Here is a 16,365-nt window from a genome sequence, read left to right as displayed (position 1 = left end):
GGCTGCCCGCGCACAGGAAAGGAGGGCCAGGCTGAGCCCCGCTTTCTGGCGACAGCAGCATTGCGAGGTGCACCGAGCCTTGTGGAGGGGGTGGGGAGTTAACATTCAGAGGTCCATAGATGCTAGGGTCAACAGATCAGCCAGTCTGACCCCCTGCCCTGGGCCGGAAAGGGCGCTGGGGTCAGATGACCCCAGCCAGATGCCTCTCCAGCCTTCTCTTAAAGACCCCAAAGGTAGGGGAGAGCTCCCTTGGGAGCCCCTTCCAAATTCTGACCACGAGTCATTCCTAAAAAGCGGTGCTTAGCTGAAATTAAGGGACACCGCACCCTGTCGTGCCCTCCCCCAGCAGGACTGGAAAAAAAAAAAAACAGGCCACTTATTTTGGTGCTTGCCTAGCAGCTAGAGCCGGATTCCCCGCGGGCTTTTCTGGACTGTTTTGCTCTGAAAAGCACCCGTTAAAATAAAACAGCGGTTCTTTACCCCCAAGCTCTGGCCCTGGGCGTGGAAGGATGCAGGCTAGTGCTGCTCCCCACCGCGTCCTTCTCACATATCATCCGGGGACGCCTCCATGATGTGGCAGTTTAGGGCCAGCCCGCAGCCTCCCCCACCCCGTGCCAGCGAGGGCAGTGAAGCTGTGCAGCATTTTTCAGGGGGCCGAATTGGCCTGCAGGCCCTTTACAACAGGCACTGAAGCGCGAGAAGGAAAGAGCCATCCCGGATGCTCAGGCCCTGACCATCCTTTGCAAGGGGGGCAGAGCAGACGGACAGGTACGGGTCCAGCTCCCTCACACCCCTACGCCCAGGGCGCCTGTACTTGTCCCCTGCCGATGGCCCAGCCAGGGCTGCCGGTAGCTAAATGAGGCTGCCAGCCAGCCCTGTGGAAGAGCACGTTTGACCTGGAAGCCACAGACGAAGAGCCCGGTGAGGCTGCTGCGTCCGTCGCTCTGCAGATCAGGGCCAGGCTTAAAATACACCGAGGTACATGTGCGCTTGAAGCATGGAGTCGGATGAAAGCAGAGCGAACAGCTACGTGCCTGGCAGACGGGGCTGGCGCACCTCACCACCTGGTAACCCGGGGACCAGCCCGCACCCCCTTTCCCCTGCAGTAATCACTGCCTTCCCTGAGAGCCCTGGGGCTCCTGAAGGCGCTGAGATGCTGATGGCGAACCGATGGCTAGTGCTCCCGCCGCCCCCACCGCACGGAGCCGGGGAGCTGTGTGCCCAACCAGCGACCGGGCATGGGAGCGGTGCTGGCTGCAGGCACACAGGTCCCCAGCCCCTTTGTCCTCTCCGTAGCAGCCAGTTCAGACGACGGGATAGCAGCACCACCTGCCGGCACACGGGACGATGCAGCCAGTCTCCCTCAGCTCCCATCAGGGCGCCCAGAGCTGCCCCAAGGAAGCAGGGGACGGGGTGGGAAAGGCTGTGTCACAAAACACGCCGCAGTGCACCGAGCAGGTCCAGGCTGACTGCACTCACCGGTGGCAGGACCCGGCCCAGCTCCGGGGCGTGAGATGCGGTTGGAAAAGAAAGCCCTCCCAGCGGCGCTCTCCAGCCTCCTCGCTGGCAGCTTCAGCGGGGGCACCAGTGAACGTGGAGGTCTCAGGTCTGAGCCCAGCTCTCCCCAAACAGTGGTGCAGCAGGAGGGGTGTTGGGTAGGGGGGTCCCCCTGCCACAGCCCCCCAGGCTGTCCCCAGCCAGTACATATACACCAGGTCCATGTGCGTCTGGCCAAGCCACCTACCTGCTTCTGGTCCAGCCCTTTGCCTTCTGCCCAGAGCATCTCTCTGGCCTTGATGCCTCCTCTTTCTCTGCGTCCAGCATAAAACACCAGCACAGCAAACTGCAGCTGTCCGAGCGACCAGCCCATGTCCTCTTGAAAAGGCAGCTTAAACCTGAGCTGTGTCTCGGTGCCCCACGTCACTACCAGAGAGAGACCAAGGCAGACAGCATGACTTTCTGGCTGGGCGGAGAAAAGTTCCCTGGCAGCAGTCACCCATAGGACCCCAGCAGCTTTGAGGAGCAGAAAGCGATACCTGAATCCAGTGACGCTCGAAGAAACAGCGAGGGGTGGGGGACTTGGACTTGTTTGTGGCAGAGCAGAAAAGAATTAATGGCTGGGGTTTGGAGGAGAGCTTCCCACGGGTAGGCTGAGCCACACTTTACACAGCAGCCTTACTTCGGCCTCCTCTTCAGGGGTGCTGGAGTAGCTGCCCCCTGCTCCGGTCCCACAGCCAGGTGCCCCTTTAACAAACCCCTGTTTTCGCTAAACATTTTTGTAACCAGCTCCTTCCTGCCCCTTTGCTCCTGGGATCCCTCCACCAAGTCGTCAGAGTGGCCTCTGTGTTACGTGTGAGTGCTCTGAGTTTGAATACGGTGCCTTTTGCGCCAAAGCTAAAGGAGGATTATTATACTGCTGTATAGGGCCTATGCCACATGGTTGCTACAGTTCCATCCGGCTGAGGGCAATGCCCCCCCTCCCGTGCCACATGCACACCTGCACCCAGTCCTTTACAGCCCTAAAATTCCTCCGCCCTCACCACATCCTCATCTATCTAGCTCCTCCACACTCACATCTTGTCTTCCTGACTTTCAAACATGCCTGGTACCCATCAGGAGACAGCTCTTGGCACCCACAGAAGTCCTTCCACTCCACGTTAGCTACTTTAAATGTGCGGGACCTCCTGAAGTCTGTCCCTGAAAGACGCTTCTCAAGGGAGACAGGACAAGGCATTTGGAGACCACCCCAAATGCACTGTCTGGCAGAAACCATCCCAGAAATGAGCTGCTCTTGCAAGATGAGGTCCCCCCAGCCCTGGAACTTGCAGAAACTTTAAAAATAAACCACAGGCTAACTGGGGGCAGAGGACGTTACTCAAAAACTTCAAACCACAGAGCAAGGTGAATGGCCCATCTGAATGAGAACGCCCTAGATCAGGAGAAGAGCGCCGGCTCTCCCCACTGCCTGCATCAGCTTCCCCACTGCAAAACAGGGAGCGTGACATGGACTCACCTTCGCAAAGCCCTTGGAGTCCCGTCCCCCACTCCACCTGGCCCTGGGCTAATGAGAGACAGGTTTTCTGTTCAGAGCCCTGATTTGAGCTGCTTTGATCAGGGAACATCAGGCACCTGTGAGGTCTGCCAGCTCTGCAGTGCAATGTGCAACTTCTGCAGCCAACAGCCACTTTTTGACACTGCTGCTGTGGAGGGGGCCGGATTGGGGGCAGAGAACGAATTACTCAGCCTTTCGTTTCCAAGCCTGGAATTAAGCGGGGATGCATCGGTGAGAGACCATCTCTGAGCAAGGACAGATCCCCTGCAGCACAGGGCTGAGGCACGCTGCGGAGAAGCGCGCAGCAAACATTACACAGAGCTGCTGCTCATAGCACCTCTAAGCAGACCAAGGTAAAATCTAAGAGGAGAGGGAACATGTTGGCCCAGGGCATCGGGGCAGCTGGAGCAGCAAGGAAGCGGCAGACACCTGCTCAGGAAGCAATTAAGCAAAAGGGCCCTAAGGATTTCCTTCCCTCCTTCGGCAAAGAGCAGAACAGAGTGGACTTCGTACCAAGCAGGAAGCTGCCCAGCATCACAGCCGCTGTCCATCAACCCCTCGGTCCCCTTGGCCATCCCCAGGTCCCCTGCACCTCCCTTAGGCTCCTCGGGAAAGGTCCCAGTCTTCAATTGCCAGCCTCCTGAGGAGGAAAACCAGCCATCTTCCTTGATGTAAATAGAAACCCCCACTTCGAATCCCACCAGCAGTTTCCAGGCAGGAATCATCATCAAGCATCATACGGATAACTTTCTACCCCCGTGGGGAGGCAGGGTAGAATTATTCCTATTTTACAGGTGGGGAAGCAGAGGCAGGAGGGATTTGACTTGTCAGACTTCAGAGTGCTCTTTGGTGTGGAGGTCATCTCATCTCCCAGGTCTTACAGCACCTGGCACAAACGGGCCCTGCGCTCTGACGGGGGCTCCAAGGCACCACCTCAATCGATGGAAGAAAATTTGTGGCAATGAACAGAACCCAGAAATGATTGGGAGTGCCCTGCTGCAATCACTAGACAGCGCTCCCCAGGGAATCCTTCACATCTCCTTTTCTACCCAGGAACATATTCATGCTCGCCAAAGACCCAAACAGGAGCTGACTTTGCGGTGGGATGGAGACCTGAATAGAGACTCGAAGAGCTCAAGTCCAAAAACGTTATGCATGGCCAGTGACGGGGGGGGCTCAGGTGCCGGGTACCACCCCTGGGATACCTGGGGCTGACTTTCAGCACTGCTGAGCACCTGTTGCTTCCCTTGGATTTGGCAGGACTCAGTGCTTTCAAAACCCAGGCCTAGGGCATCTCATCAGGTCGGGCATCCCAACACCCAGGACAGAATTAGCAGGCACTTTTAAACATTTAAACAAAAAATCCCCGTCACACCCAAATAAGCAGGAGGCGGGAATTTGGATAACGTGGTGGGGGTGCTGCTGCATGTGGAGAGATCAGCGTCCTAGAAAAGGGCACCAGAGCCAAGCTTAGACTGAGCTGCTCCCAGCTTCAAACCCAGGTGTGATCCAGGGGTTGCAAAACCCACAGCAAATTTGCATAACTACTGATGCTACTTAATACATGCAAATGAGGAGGCAGCAAAACGGGACAGAGGGGATGTGATGTAGTCTGCTAAACGACGGGGCATATTTGTTTTCATTTAAAAATTCAAAAATAGCGCCTGAAGCCACGGGCTGCTGTGTAGGGGCCTGGGGAGCTTCCCAGGCATGGATTTTCTTAGAACAGACATTAAACACAATTCTGCTGAGGGCAGCGTGCTAGCCCCGCTTCCCATATCAGTTAGGCCTAAGGGCTTTTTTTGTCTGAGAACCTGTATCCAACCATGCCGAAGGACAAAATGGAGAGCTCAGGTGCCGCTGGCTGGGGAGAGCGCTGTGCATCTCTAAGGTCGCTGGGTGGTCTCCAACAGTTTTTAACCAGCTATTTGGGGAACTTAGGCAGGAACCCACAGAACAAGCCCCTTAAGCTGGGCTGCTCAGCAGTGCACAGGGGCACGTGCCTTGCATTGCAGCCTCAGCAGAAGCCAAAACCTCAGCCAGGTTAAAGCCATGTTTGTACTGGAACAACATTGGAACAAACCCAGTAGCCAAATGCCAGATGCTCAAATGCAGATGTTTAAATGATGCAATCACTTTGAAAAAGCTCAGGGTTGCCATTTCTCTTCCCTACCCCGCTGAGCAAGGGGTGCAAAGTTCCATCTGCATTGCGTTCCCTGGGGCTCCCTGCGGCTTGTACTGCAAAGGAACAACTGCAAGGTTTTGACAAAGACAGACCGCAAGGCAGCAAGAACTCCAATTTCTCCTCAGGAACAGGGTTTGGAGACAGAAATAAGATTAACACCAACAGGAGAAAAAAAAGGAAGAAAGGGGAACTGTGCTAAGCAACTTCATCTCTCTAGGATTTTACACTCTGCCCCTCAGCATGACCTCTGAACTCCTGTGAACTAATAGCAGGCAAGAGCAGAGCCACTGACTTTCTCCCTTCGTAGCAAACCTCGCCATGAACTACAGCAGCATCCATGCAGAAAAACTAAATCAGCCTTTCCATCCTGTTGTCTCCTCTTTTTTCCCCCCACATAGAGAACTTTATCTACGTGATCGTTTGGGCTTTTACTGATGCTTATTGAAGGAATAAATGCTGTTGATCTATTTTATGCCAGGATGTGAAAACACTTCTTATCGTCGAGAGGAGAGGGCGGTAGTGGTGTCTGCTAGCCGACACTGCTAGAAGTTACAGCACAGGGTGGGGGGTAGTCAAGACACACGCACACCCGTGAGTGGTCACCCAGCAGAATTGTAGTTTCCTTAAAGACATCTTGGAAAAAGTCTGTTACATTATAAAAATTGGGCAGAGGGCAAGGCAGGGTAACAGCTTACGGACCAATTCAGAGGCATGAGCTCTCACAGGCCGCAGCCTACTTTGACAAAGCAAGCTGCTATGTCAGAGTACTGGTAGCATTTGACAAAGTAGTCCGTAGCCTAGGAGAGCTCACGCGTCTCTGAACAAGATGCCACCTTGTCCTGTCTTCTGCCTAACTTCGGACCAACATGGCCACCTACCCCTTGTTATCAACCACTTAGAGAAGAATCCAGCCCCCAGATGTCTTCTTCCAGCAACATCTCTCTCTCCAGTCTGCAAAGCAATGTTTGCTTGCTAAGCATTTGCCTTGCATTCCTCACCACCTTATCCAAGCATTTCTCTAAGCCTCCGTCACTTCAGGATTTGCTTTGTTAAACCCTAGCAAAAGTGAAGCACGTACCTTCCTCCAGGTGCAGGACCAGGAACTGGCTCTCTCCTGGCTCACTCAAATCAGCGCTGATGCGTTTCAGAGACAGGAGGGCAGCAGATGTGTCCCCTGCAGAGCAGAGACCAAACGTCTCCAGGGGGGCTTCTTCCCAGCTAGCTCGTCTCACCAACTTGATGAAGTCACTTTCATAGCTGGTAAGGACACCCATGACTTCCAAGTGGCTTTGGCCCAGGCCATCCTTCCTGTCCATTTTCAGCCTGCACACTGGTCCTTCTAGCCCACCCAAAAGCCATGGGTGAAGGCTGGCATTATGCTGCAGATAGGAGAAGACTCCTTGATCTCCAGTAACGAGCTGGTTGTGTTTTCCTACTTTGGAATCCCCTCTTGGGTCACCAGCCTTCAAGAGCAGGTGAGTAGCAACTGTGGCTCTGCCCTTTGAGGCTAGAAAGTTTCCTGCTCCCGCATGACTACTCATATTTTCCTCCTCTCCAAGTCCTAACTCTCTTGAAACAGTACTTTGCAGTTCAGCAGGTGAAAGGCCTTCCCCAAAGCTTCCTATTCTAGGTAGAGCTGTAGAGGAGAACAGCAGCAGCAGGCACTGCAAAACCCCCCTAAGCACAGGACCCATGTTCCAGCTTTGAGCAGCTCTGAACTCAGCTGTTAAGAGTTGCCAGAATCCATCTTTTAAACCTTTGTGCAGGACAGGAGGACTCTATCTCCCTTCAGAAGGCAGTGACCTTGAGTTGACAATGCACAACACACCTCCCTTGAGAAATTCAAAGGCCAATGTGCTATAAAGGAGGGAGGGCCAATTCAAAGGAGGCTTTCTGTTCTATTTTTGTCTTTGCAACCAGCGCTTGGAAATGTTATAAAATTGAAACTGTTTACCTTCTTTTTAGGGATTCATGTCCTTGACTTAAAATGTTTTTAAAGAATGGTATATGCGTGTGGGGAGGGGGAAGGGAAGGGAGGAGAGAAGTTTAGATTTGAATTTAATTTGGCACAGCTTCCCTAGGGTTGGAAACACCAAGGGGAATTTGTTAGAGACAAAGCAGCAGGTACTAAACAGGGACAATGAGAGGCATTAAGAGAAAGTACATTTGTGTAATCTATAACCTTCCTCTATTGGAGTTCCCCTGGATTAAACTGGCAGCTCCTGCGCTTCCATTTTGCAGGCAGTCTAGAGAGGTCATCTTATGACAGCTCCAGTCTTTCACAGCTCCTTCCAAAATGCTCACCTGCTTGGGTCTCAAAATAATTCTTTTCTGCAGGAGAACCAGAAAGGGATTTTTAGAGGGAAGCAATGGAAACATCATACCTTATTTAAAACTAGACTGGATAAGGTCACAAGAAACAGTTCTGCAATGGCCTAGAGGGATGAAACACCCTAAACCCAGACTTATCTCACACGCAGGATTTCTTAATCACCTCTTCTGTTGCCAACAGTAAATACGCTATTTAGGATAGCTAATTCTGGCCATCACACCCATTCTAAGGAACTGTTATGCCTGTTTCTTTCCCAAAACAGGGTATCTTTAAAACAAAACATACAAGCAGACTTTTCCTGCTAGCTTTTCCTGTCAGACTTTAATCATGGGCTGACTACAGCGCACACAATAGCTGGTTTTACCACATGCCTGGAATCCAATGGAACAACGGGTTCCTGGATCCAGAATTCTCTTCTACAACGGGCCCTACAAACTAGGACTCCAAGCCTTCTCCGGGTAGCTATAAATGATGACGACTCCAAGCTTTGTCCAGGTAGGATATTTTGACTTAAGATAAAACTCAAAGCCTGTTAAGACTCATGGTTCAGGACAGAAGCCAACACCGTTTTTTTAAAACTCCAGAAGTCATTATAACATTTAGTTAAATGTTCATTTAAAAGAAGTTCCAGATTGATTTTCTCTTAGAAATTTTACTTTATGCTTACTTTGTCTACGCTTCTGACACACAAGCCATGTGTGATGGAGCCATTGTGCTACCTCTGCACTGGACACAACTCAAACAGCCTACAGGGCACAAATCTTCTGCCAGCAATTTGTCAATGGTATGCCTACACAAGGAAGTTAATTCAGTTTAAGATAGAGCAGTATTTAAAGTGCAACAGCTATCCTTAATTATTTCCCTGCATACATATTCTTATTCCAACCTATTTAATCCACTTCCAAAACAGATTTTGCTCACACAGATCAAAGTAGATGACCTATGATAAAAGCACGCATCCAGGAAGCTATGCTGGATACCAACCCTGGAGTAACTTCTTGTGTACACAAACCCCTAGATATGCATGGCAGCATCTAGGTAGGAACAAAAACAAATGCAACTGTGTTGCAGGCAATGGGAGTGGATGCTGATCACCCTGGGCAGGACCCATCTTCAGTGAAAATGGTGAAAACAGTTGCTACTGAAATGCAGACAACTTCCTGTATTTTTGATGGGAGCTGGCCTGTTGCCCACTGATGTGGTGGTAGGGGGTATTTATCATGTGACAATGTGGACTGTGAACTATTTCCCCAACCATTACCACCTCCAGCTAAATAAAAAACTCATGAGGAAATAAATGTCACGCTGGAGCTCAGGAACTCATATTACTTTAAATTCATGGTTAATTAAATTAAAAGTAGATTTCCAGGTAACTCTAATCATGTGTCTGCTAACTGGATACGTTCTGATAAGCTACTAAATATTTCAAGACTGATAATTTTCCTACCTCCTCATTGTGGGGCCTTTAAACAACACTTGTATGAAAATAAAGGCAACAGTTTTACTCAAAAAGAGAAGCATGTATGCAGAAAATAAAGTTGAAAGCCTTTTAATGAACCTATGAGATTTAGGCAAAAATCACTGGCATATAAAAAGGACAAATATTTATCATCTCTGAGAAGATGTGGTGTGCAAGTAAAATACACAAATCAAAGAAGTCCACTGAGAGAGTCCAGGAAAAGCTTTTCAGTTGGAAGGAGGTGGAGGGGGAATAGTCCCTGGCCCCTCCGTGGGTAGAGGTGGTCTCATCATTGGTGGCAGAGGAGCAGGAGGAGGTACCCCAGGAGTTGGTGGCAACTGAGGTGGTGCTGGGGGTGGTACAGGCCCAGAAGGAGGCATGGGTGGCAAGGGCATGCCTCCTGGAGGAGGTGGTGGTGGCAGAGAGTCTGGCAAGGGTGGCCTGGGGGGCAAGCCATTCATCAGTGGGGGTGGTGGAGGCCTCTTCACAGTTGGAGGCCCAGGAGGAATACTTTGAGGAGCTGGAGGCTTCTCCATCTTGAAATGGAACTGAAGAAAAAACTAGAGCAAAAAGAGGGAGAGATTAAAAATAGATCACAAGGTGACTGATCTGCCCAGTTCTCTCCTGACGCCTCAAGGAACAACACTAAGGCCATGTCCACATGAACGGAGACGTTTGTTTTCCCAAGGACAAGTAGCAGCAGCACACCTGTGGTGCGTGGCAGGTTACCCCAGGTGAGGTAAGGAAGGCCAGTTCCAGCAACTGTACTGTGCCAAGCAGCTTTACCTGGGGCCTTGGAGGCCAGGGAAGCTGCAGCGCTCCTGCAGCTGGGAGCCTGGCCAACAGCCAGAGCATGGCTCCAGCTGGCCAGGCTCCGGTTTTGGGCGGCACGTGCTGCTGCCACGTGCACTGCCCCACTTTTTTTTCCCCCACATGGGGGTTTTTTTGATCCCAGGATCTCCACGTAGCAGCACAGAGGTAGCAGCACACGGAAAGCTTATATATGCGGTGTGTGGCGCAGCAGCTGGGTCGGCAGCCCCACATATCTCACAGCTGCACTCATCTGGACGTGGCCTAGGTGTCTGCTTCTGAACCAACATTTGTAGTCCATCCTGATCCAGCAGGCCAGATCACTTTCGGACACACTTCTCTAGTCACCAACTATAGAAATGATCCCTGAAAATATATATATTACACACTGCCTCTCTAACCATTGCTTTGCACCAATGGTCCCACTTGTCAATTCTAAATCCTCATGGTCTTTGGGTCGGACTTGATGATCTGCTCATGTCCCTTCCAACCCTACTAACTATGAAACTAAGTCACTGTGCAATAGCTGGCTCTCAGAGGTGTCCCCCAATGATACTAGCGGCAGAACATGATGCTAGGTACTAACCCCTTAGTGCCATGCTTTGGAAAATCAGTATATCCCATGTGTTAATATCTGCCTCCAAGCCTAGCTCCCAAAACAGAAACAAAACTGGAAAATTCCTTAAGTACAGCTCTCTCAGCTTCATGTTTTTATTATTAGTGAACTTAGCATTGGTCATAGGAGCTGTCTTGATAGCCCTGCACAATTACATTCTTTATTCTCTACAGTGAACATGGGGAACACAGCTACTTTCTCTGCAGTTAGCATGTACTGCAGTTGCTGTACAAATTTTCCCCAAAATACTTTTCAGACCTCATCTCTAGGGACTTTTGGGGGGCACGACCGGAATATAGTCTCACAAAACCATTCAAGTCTCAACCTGCCAACTGAGACTGCAAGCAAGAGGACTTGCAGAACTGGTGTAAGAAAAGCTGTAAGGGTATGAAGGCCTGTCTTCTGGGAGGAAAGGAAGCTCATTCCATACGTGCCAAAAAGAGTAATTAGACTGCAAATGGAGACGTTTCAACACAAGACTAAGAAAAGAACTCCACCTACATAGGTCTTATGCCTGTGAGCCACTCTCAGGCAAATGGGTTTGTTTAAACTGCTTAGGCCCCAGACTGTCAGTCAAGACAACACCATCACAAGGCATAAAAGCACAAAGATTCAAATTCAGAGCTTGATCCTGTAATGGGGCTAGTCATGAGACTAACAATGAGACTTACTGCAGAAGGTGTAGCTTGCAAGTACCAGTAGTTGTATGGTGGGAAGCACTGGCCCAATGCTGCTTTCCCCTTTTCCTTCGCCCGCCCCCCAAAACATAAGAGAAGCTAATCCCCAGATACCTGTTTGGTTTCTCTATTCCAATGGGTCCAGAACTTTCCTTCTGCTTTGTCAATTTCCCTGCTTGGGACCTGTAAGAAAAAGGAGTGAAGAGCTATTATTAGTGCCACCAGATTAGCACAATAGCCTTTTTAACTTAAGAGCTGCAAGATAAGCACAGTTATTCTAGGCCTTTGTGAGAAGAGCTAGTCTCAGACCTTATTAGACAATGTTGGAGGGAGGAATTAAGTCACTTTCATATCTGTCAAGGACAAGTGTCCTGGCAGAAAACATCTCCTCTAAACATCTGCACAAAGAGGACTCAGGAGCAAAGCCCAGAGGACTTTCTGTGCTAGAGGCAAAGAATGTCTCGGCTCTGCAAATGGCGTTTTTTTCATGCTTGCAGACACATGCCTTCACTAATTCTCAAGTGGTGTTAGCTGTTTCCAAAAGTCTCCCCTCCCCTCCTTCAACTCTTCCAGCCAGGTCCCCGTCCCCCAACTAAGGCTCAAATGAAAGAAGTCTAATCTGCTGATAATTCCCTCCAGGTACTTTTCAAATGTATGGGGTGGAGAACATTGCCAGCCCCTAATTAAGGTTTGACATTGATATCTCACCTTGAAAGCAATGGTTTCATAGGGCTCTGCTGCCATCAAAAGATATTGCCAGCGCCTGTCTGGGGGCTCAATTCTTTGTTCATACGCAGACATGAACCGATGCCTTGGCATGATGGTTTCAGCAATCTCTGGATAATCAATCTGTAGGGATGATATTACACCATTAAGTATAAATACTCCCCCCACCTAAAAAAACCCAACACCTTAAGCTATAAATTTGGGAAAGAACACATCCTTTGCATGGAAAACTAGTGAATTGAGTGCTAGCGATATCGGCACAGCAATCCTGATCATGGATTCCCTACATTCACCCAAAGGAGAGGTACAGCACCACGAGGAGCAGTGAAGCAGCAAACAACCCTCTCTCTCCAGGCATGCCATCTGCCACCTCATCCTGGAGAGACTGCCTCTAGGAACAAGAGGGAAATTCACTCTTCAGGGCCCACTGAACCCTCAAGCTTTAAGTCAAGAATATTGTGGCAATTTTAATTACGGAAGCATCCATCCATCAAAACCTCACTACGACCCTCAACAGCAACTGTCTTTTCTCATGTAGCCTGAAAACATCTTTACTTGGATCATTCAAATGACAAGAAGTTAACAATACCCTACCTGGAAGAGGAGACTCTGTTGTCCTGTTTCTGGATCTCTTTGTTTGGTCACTGTAAGAGAACAATGAAACCTGGATTCAGTACTGCATAAGGAACTGACGCTTCCACTTGAAGAACCCATTGTACTGACACTAATTATAGAAAAGGTGTACGGGTATGAAGCCCTGCCTTCTGGGAGGAAAGGAAGTTCATTTCATAAGTGCCAAAAAGAGTAATTAGACTGAAAATGGAAATGTTTCAGCACAAGGCTAAGAAAAGAACTGGACTAACAGCAGCCCTACTTTAAGAACCTGTTGTATGGAATTGTTAGTATCACCACAACTGCACTTTCTAGTGCAACATCTAGAGATTTTCTCCATCTTATTAATACTGTATTTTTGTTTGACAGGTTTGAATGAAAGGAGCCTAATAAATGTAGCCATATATACATACTGCACCACTGAAATTCTACTGCCTCTGGAGCAAAGAGAACTGGCACACTGTGCTCTTCAGAACAAGAAAATGGCAGGTAGAGAGAGAAAGGAAATGTTGGACAACAAACCAGAACCAAAGTCACAAAGAGTTCTCTCTCTCTTAAAAAACAAATACATAAATAAAGGTGGCAAGGGTGACCTATACATCTTACTAGTAGCTATGAGCAGCTGAAGAAAAACACAGGGGAAGAATTACACCACAGAAAATAGTACAACAGCAAGCAACAAAGGAAAATTGGATTGAAACAGTATCATCCATATCCTATGTCAAATGCTGTGAGAGCTGAATGAATGCGACTCCTAATGTATTATTGAACAGGCCTGCGTCTGACTGCCAGATGTCAACAGCTATTCTATGAGGGGAAAACAAAACGAAAGAGAGGGAGGGATACAATCCTACCTTATTTATGACATAACCAGGTCTGCTAAAAGGCAAGTTTATAATTCATACCCAGAGCCACAAATTTCAACTGAATTCCACTGAGCTTTATGTACCTGCTGTAAAAGACATGCCAGTATTAGTTACCTTTGTAACCTGGTCGTCCAATCTTCACAAATTTTTTCACTTCCACTTTGACTTTTTCTGGTGCAGGCTGGGCAGGGGCTTCTTTAGCTTCCTTGGCAGCTCTGCGTGCCCTAAAAATCACAACAGAGAATGGTCACGGTCCAGTTGTACCCACAAATGTGACCCTGTCATTCAGAGCACCCTCTCCTCTGCCATGTTTACAATTCTGATATTTCGACCTTCCCCTACTGTCTTCCTGATCTAAGATATGCTCCAAACAGTTAACCACCACCTCTTCATCAACCTTTGCCAGTAAAGGTCAATTCTGACCCAAACCATCTCCATATCCCCTATCAAAGGCTATCAACTGAATTGCAGGCTGAGTGTATTTTGAAAAGTATCCAGAGTAGAAAAATGTTATAATTGAGGACTTACAAGTTGGTCTGATGCTTTTTCCCTTGGGTATGTGCTAAGTAGCTTCCCTGCAACAACACAAGATAGAAGAAAGATAAATGATGACAGGATTTTTCCAACATCAGAAGCTAGCATTGCCAAATGAAACACTGCTGGAAGTTGTTTGCCCAGTTAAGGACGTTCTGAATGACATGGACTTTTTAACCCTTAAGGCACAACGGAAATATTTATCCTCAGTAAATTTCAATGGACTGAAAAGATGGTATTTGTGTTTTCAGGGCTTCATCCACCACTTTCCACCAACACAGTGCTCAACCTCTAATCACTTCCTCTACCCCATATTCCTCCTCACCCAAAACCCACTCCCCTGTTGTAGTTCTCTCCCTTTTTCACTCCCATGTTTGATTATTTTGGGAACTGGCAACTGAGTAAGGAGCTATGTAAGATCTGACAGGAATGGCATGGAGTCCTAGACCAAGGGTCAGCAACCTACGGCACATGGAGCCAGAGGGTTTCACCCACTCTGGGGGACTTTGCCCATGGTATGCCACAGCCAGGCAGCAGGGAGGAGCAGTGGCAGGCTCTAGCACCAGCCTGCTTCTGACCTGAGCTGGATCATTCCAACCCTCTACCAGAAAAAATGTTGCTGACCACTGTCCAAGACCTGCTTCAATACTGTCTGTTCTTGTTTTTCACAGGAAATCAAATGCTCAACTCACCTCATTGTTGTGCAGCGTCAGGCAGAGTTTGCATTCATAAGAACCCAAGTGATTTTTCATAAAATAGGGATCCTAAGACATAAAAAAGAGAACCACTGAAATTAGAAATCACATACAAGTATATATATGTAGACTGTCTCCATTATACTGAACTCTCAAAAGTATATGATGTACAATCACTGTGGCATGGAAAGAGGGATCTTAGCTTCTTGCTTTCACTTTTGAGGATAATTTTTCATCTGAAAGGACTTACAGAAAAGAGGGAGAAAACAGTTATTTTTAGTTGCCAACTACATTAACACTGCTGTGCAAGAAAATTGCAACATATGATCTAATACTGAGAAGCCTGCAGTCGAAACAGATATAGGCATGTACATGATCAAATGACACTGTCTCTCGATTCAGTTTTTGCCAGTGTCTCTTCATGAGGTGAATCTTAATTCAAGAAGAATATTTCATTCCTATCCATAATTCTTAACTAAAACCTTAATTCTGCAAGTGGTTCCATCTGAGAATGGACGCATAAAACCATCTGCACAACAGCTGGCAGGGCAGGGCCATAATTAAGGCCCCTCCAATACTTTTAATTGTAAAACTGCTATGTTTTGAATTGTCTGTACACTGCTCATTTACCTCGAATTCTTAGGTCAACCGCATCCTCTTGCCAGTGATTTATTAGACACGGCCTGCACTGGGCCAGGCTTGGATTTGGAGAAGCGACATATTCCCTTCCCTCTGGCTACTGACAACTTGCCAATTGATTTGACTTTTGATAGCACATGTTTGTATTGGACTGCAGCATACCTCAGTGCTAAAATCCCACAGATCCATTTTCCCCAAATATACCATGAGACCAAAGCTCACCTTGTTGATGTCAATAGTTTCCAAAGCCAACTGCCGGAGCCTCTCCCTGCGGTCCCGGTTACTCTCTGATGCAGAGGCAACACCTCCGCTCCCGGTTTTACCTCCAGGTCGATGCTGAAAATCCATGATTTGGTCTCTCGCACTTCAAATTATTGAGAAGAAAAAAAAAAAGCCTACAAAAAGCACTGAAAATAGGACGTGTGAGATACACGAGCTGCAAGTTAATTAATCGACCAGGCTTCCCGTGTCCAGCTCCACGTGAAACAAGGCCAGTGCTGAAATTCAAAGGAGAAAAGAGTCACTTCATTTCCCTGCCTCGCTCCTGTACCAGCAGCAACAGCCTTTCTAGTTGGGTAACGTCCAGCACTGCCTAAAGAAAAGCACCAGCACCTCCCACCAGGATTTTTTTGTTTTTTTTACACACTCAGCTTCCTTTCAAAACCGGACACTCTTATTTGGGGATACTGAACAGTTTCACAACAACAGCAAGACAACGGGTTCGTTCATTCGTCTCCTCCAACCAACCTACACCGTGCAAGTGGGGCGTGCAATGCAACTAGAAATTGGGATTTCATCCCTTCGCGCTCGCGAGACCGAAGGGCACAAAACCCAAAAGGGCACAGACAACAATGACGCGTGCGCCCGCTGGGACCGGCTGCCCCTGCCCCGTTACCCCGGGACAGGGCTGCCCGCGAGGTCAGGGTGTCCAGGGGGGGCACCTCCGAAATCCCGCCTTTTCCCTGCCCCGCCTGACCTACTGCTCCGCTTTCCTCCTGCTGCTCCGCCCCCCGCCCCGGCCACGGGCAAGGCCCACACCCGCACGCACCCTCACAGGCCGCGTCCCGGCACTGCGCAGGCACCCCCCGCACCGGAAGGAGGAGCAGGGCACTTCCGGCCGCCGAGCGCATCCGGGTCGCGCCGCAGCAAGGGCTTCCGGGTC

The 16,365-nt window shown here is 49.0% G+C and overlaps 2 protein-coding genes across 2 annotated transcripts in view; both read right to left on the bottom strand.

Annotated features, from left to right (window-relative positions):
- The window catches only part of AMH (anti-Mullerian hormone), a 12,040-nt gene extending 5,018 nt beyond the window's left edge, over positions 1–7,022 (bottom strand). Inside the window, exons 1-2 of the mRNA XM_019557053.1 lie at positions 6,316–7,022; positions 1,745–1,923 (exon numbers count right to left, since the gene is read on the bottom strand). Coding sequence (XP_019412598.1) covers positions 1,745–1,923; positions 6,316–6,931 — 795 coding nt within the window. The 5' untranslated portion in view covers positions 6,932–7,022. The remainder of the gene's footprint in view (positions 1–1,744; positions 1,924–6,315) is intronic.
- Positions 7,023–9,102: 2,080 nt separating this feature from the next.
- SF3A2 (splicing factor 3a subunit 2) lies at positions 9,103–16,326 on the bottom strand. Its single transcript, XM_019557060.1, has 9 exons — positions 16,252–16,326; positions 15,426–15,700; positions 14,562–14,633; positions 13,864–13,910; positions 13,450–13,559; positions 12,452–12,501; positions 11,840–11,980; positions 11,246–11,314; positions 9,103–9,588 (listed from the first exon to the last, which is right to left on the bottom strand). The coding sequence occupies exons 2-9, from the start codon at positions 15,549–15,551 to the stop codon at positions 9,256–9,258; spliced, it is 948 nt and encodes a 315-aa protein (XP_019412605.1). The 5' UTR covers positions 15,552–15,700; positions 16,252–16,326; the 3' UTR covers positions 9,103–9,255.
- Between the last annotated feature and the right edge of the window lie 39 nt (positions 16,327–16,365).

This window comes from Crocodylus porosus, unplaced genomic scaffold, assembly GCF_001723895.1.
Source record: "Crocodylus porosus isolate Cpor-Errol unplaced genomic scaffold, CroPor_comp1, whole genome shotgun sequence".
NCBI classification, from domain to species: Eukaryota; Metazoa; Chordata; order Crocodylia; family Crocodylidae; genus Crocodylus; species Crocodylus porosus.
Note: the sequence above shows the minus strand (reverse complement) of the source record. Positions and strands in the feature narration are given on the sequence as shown.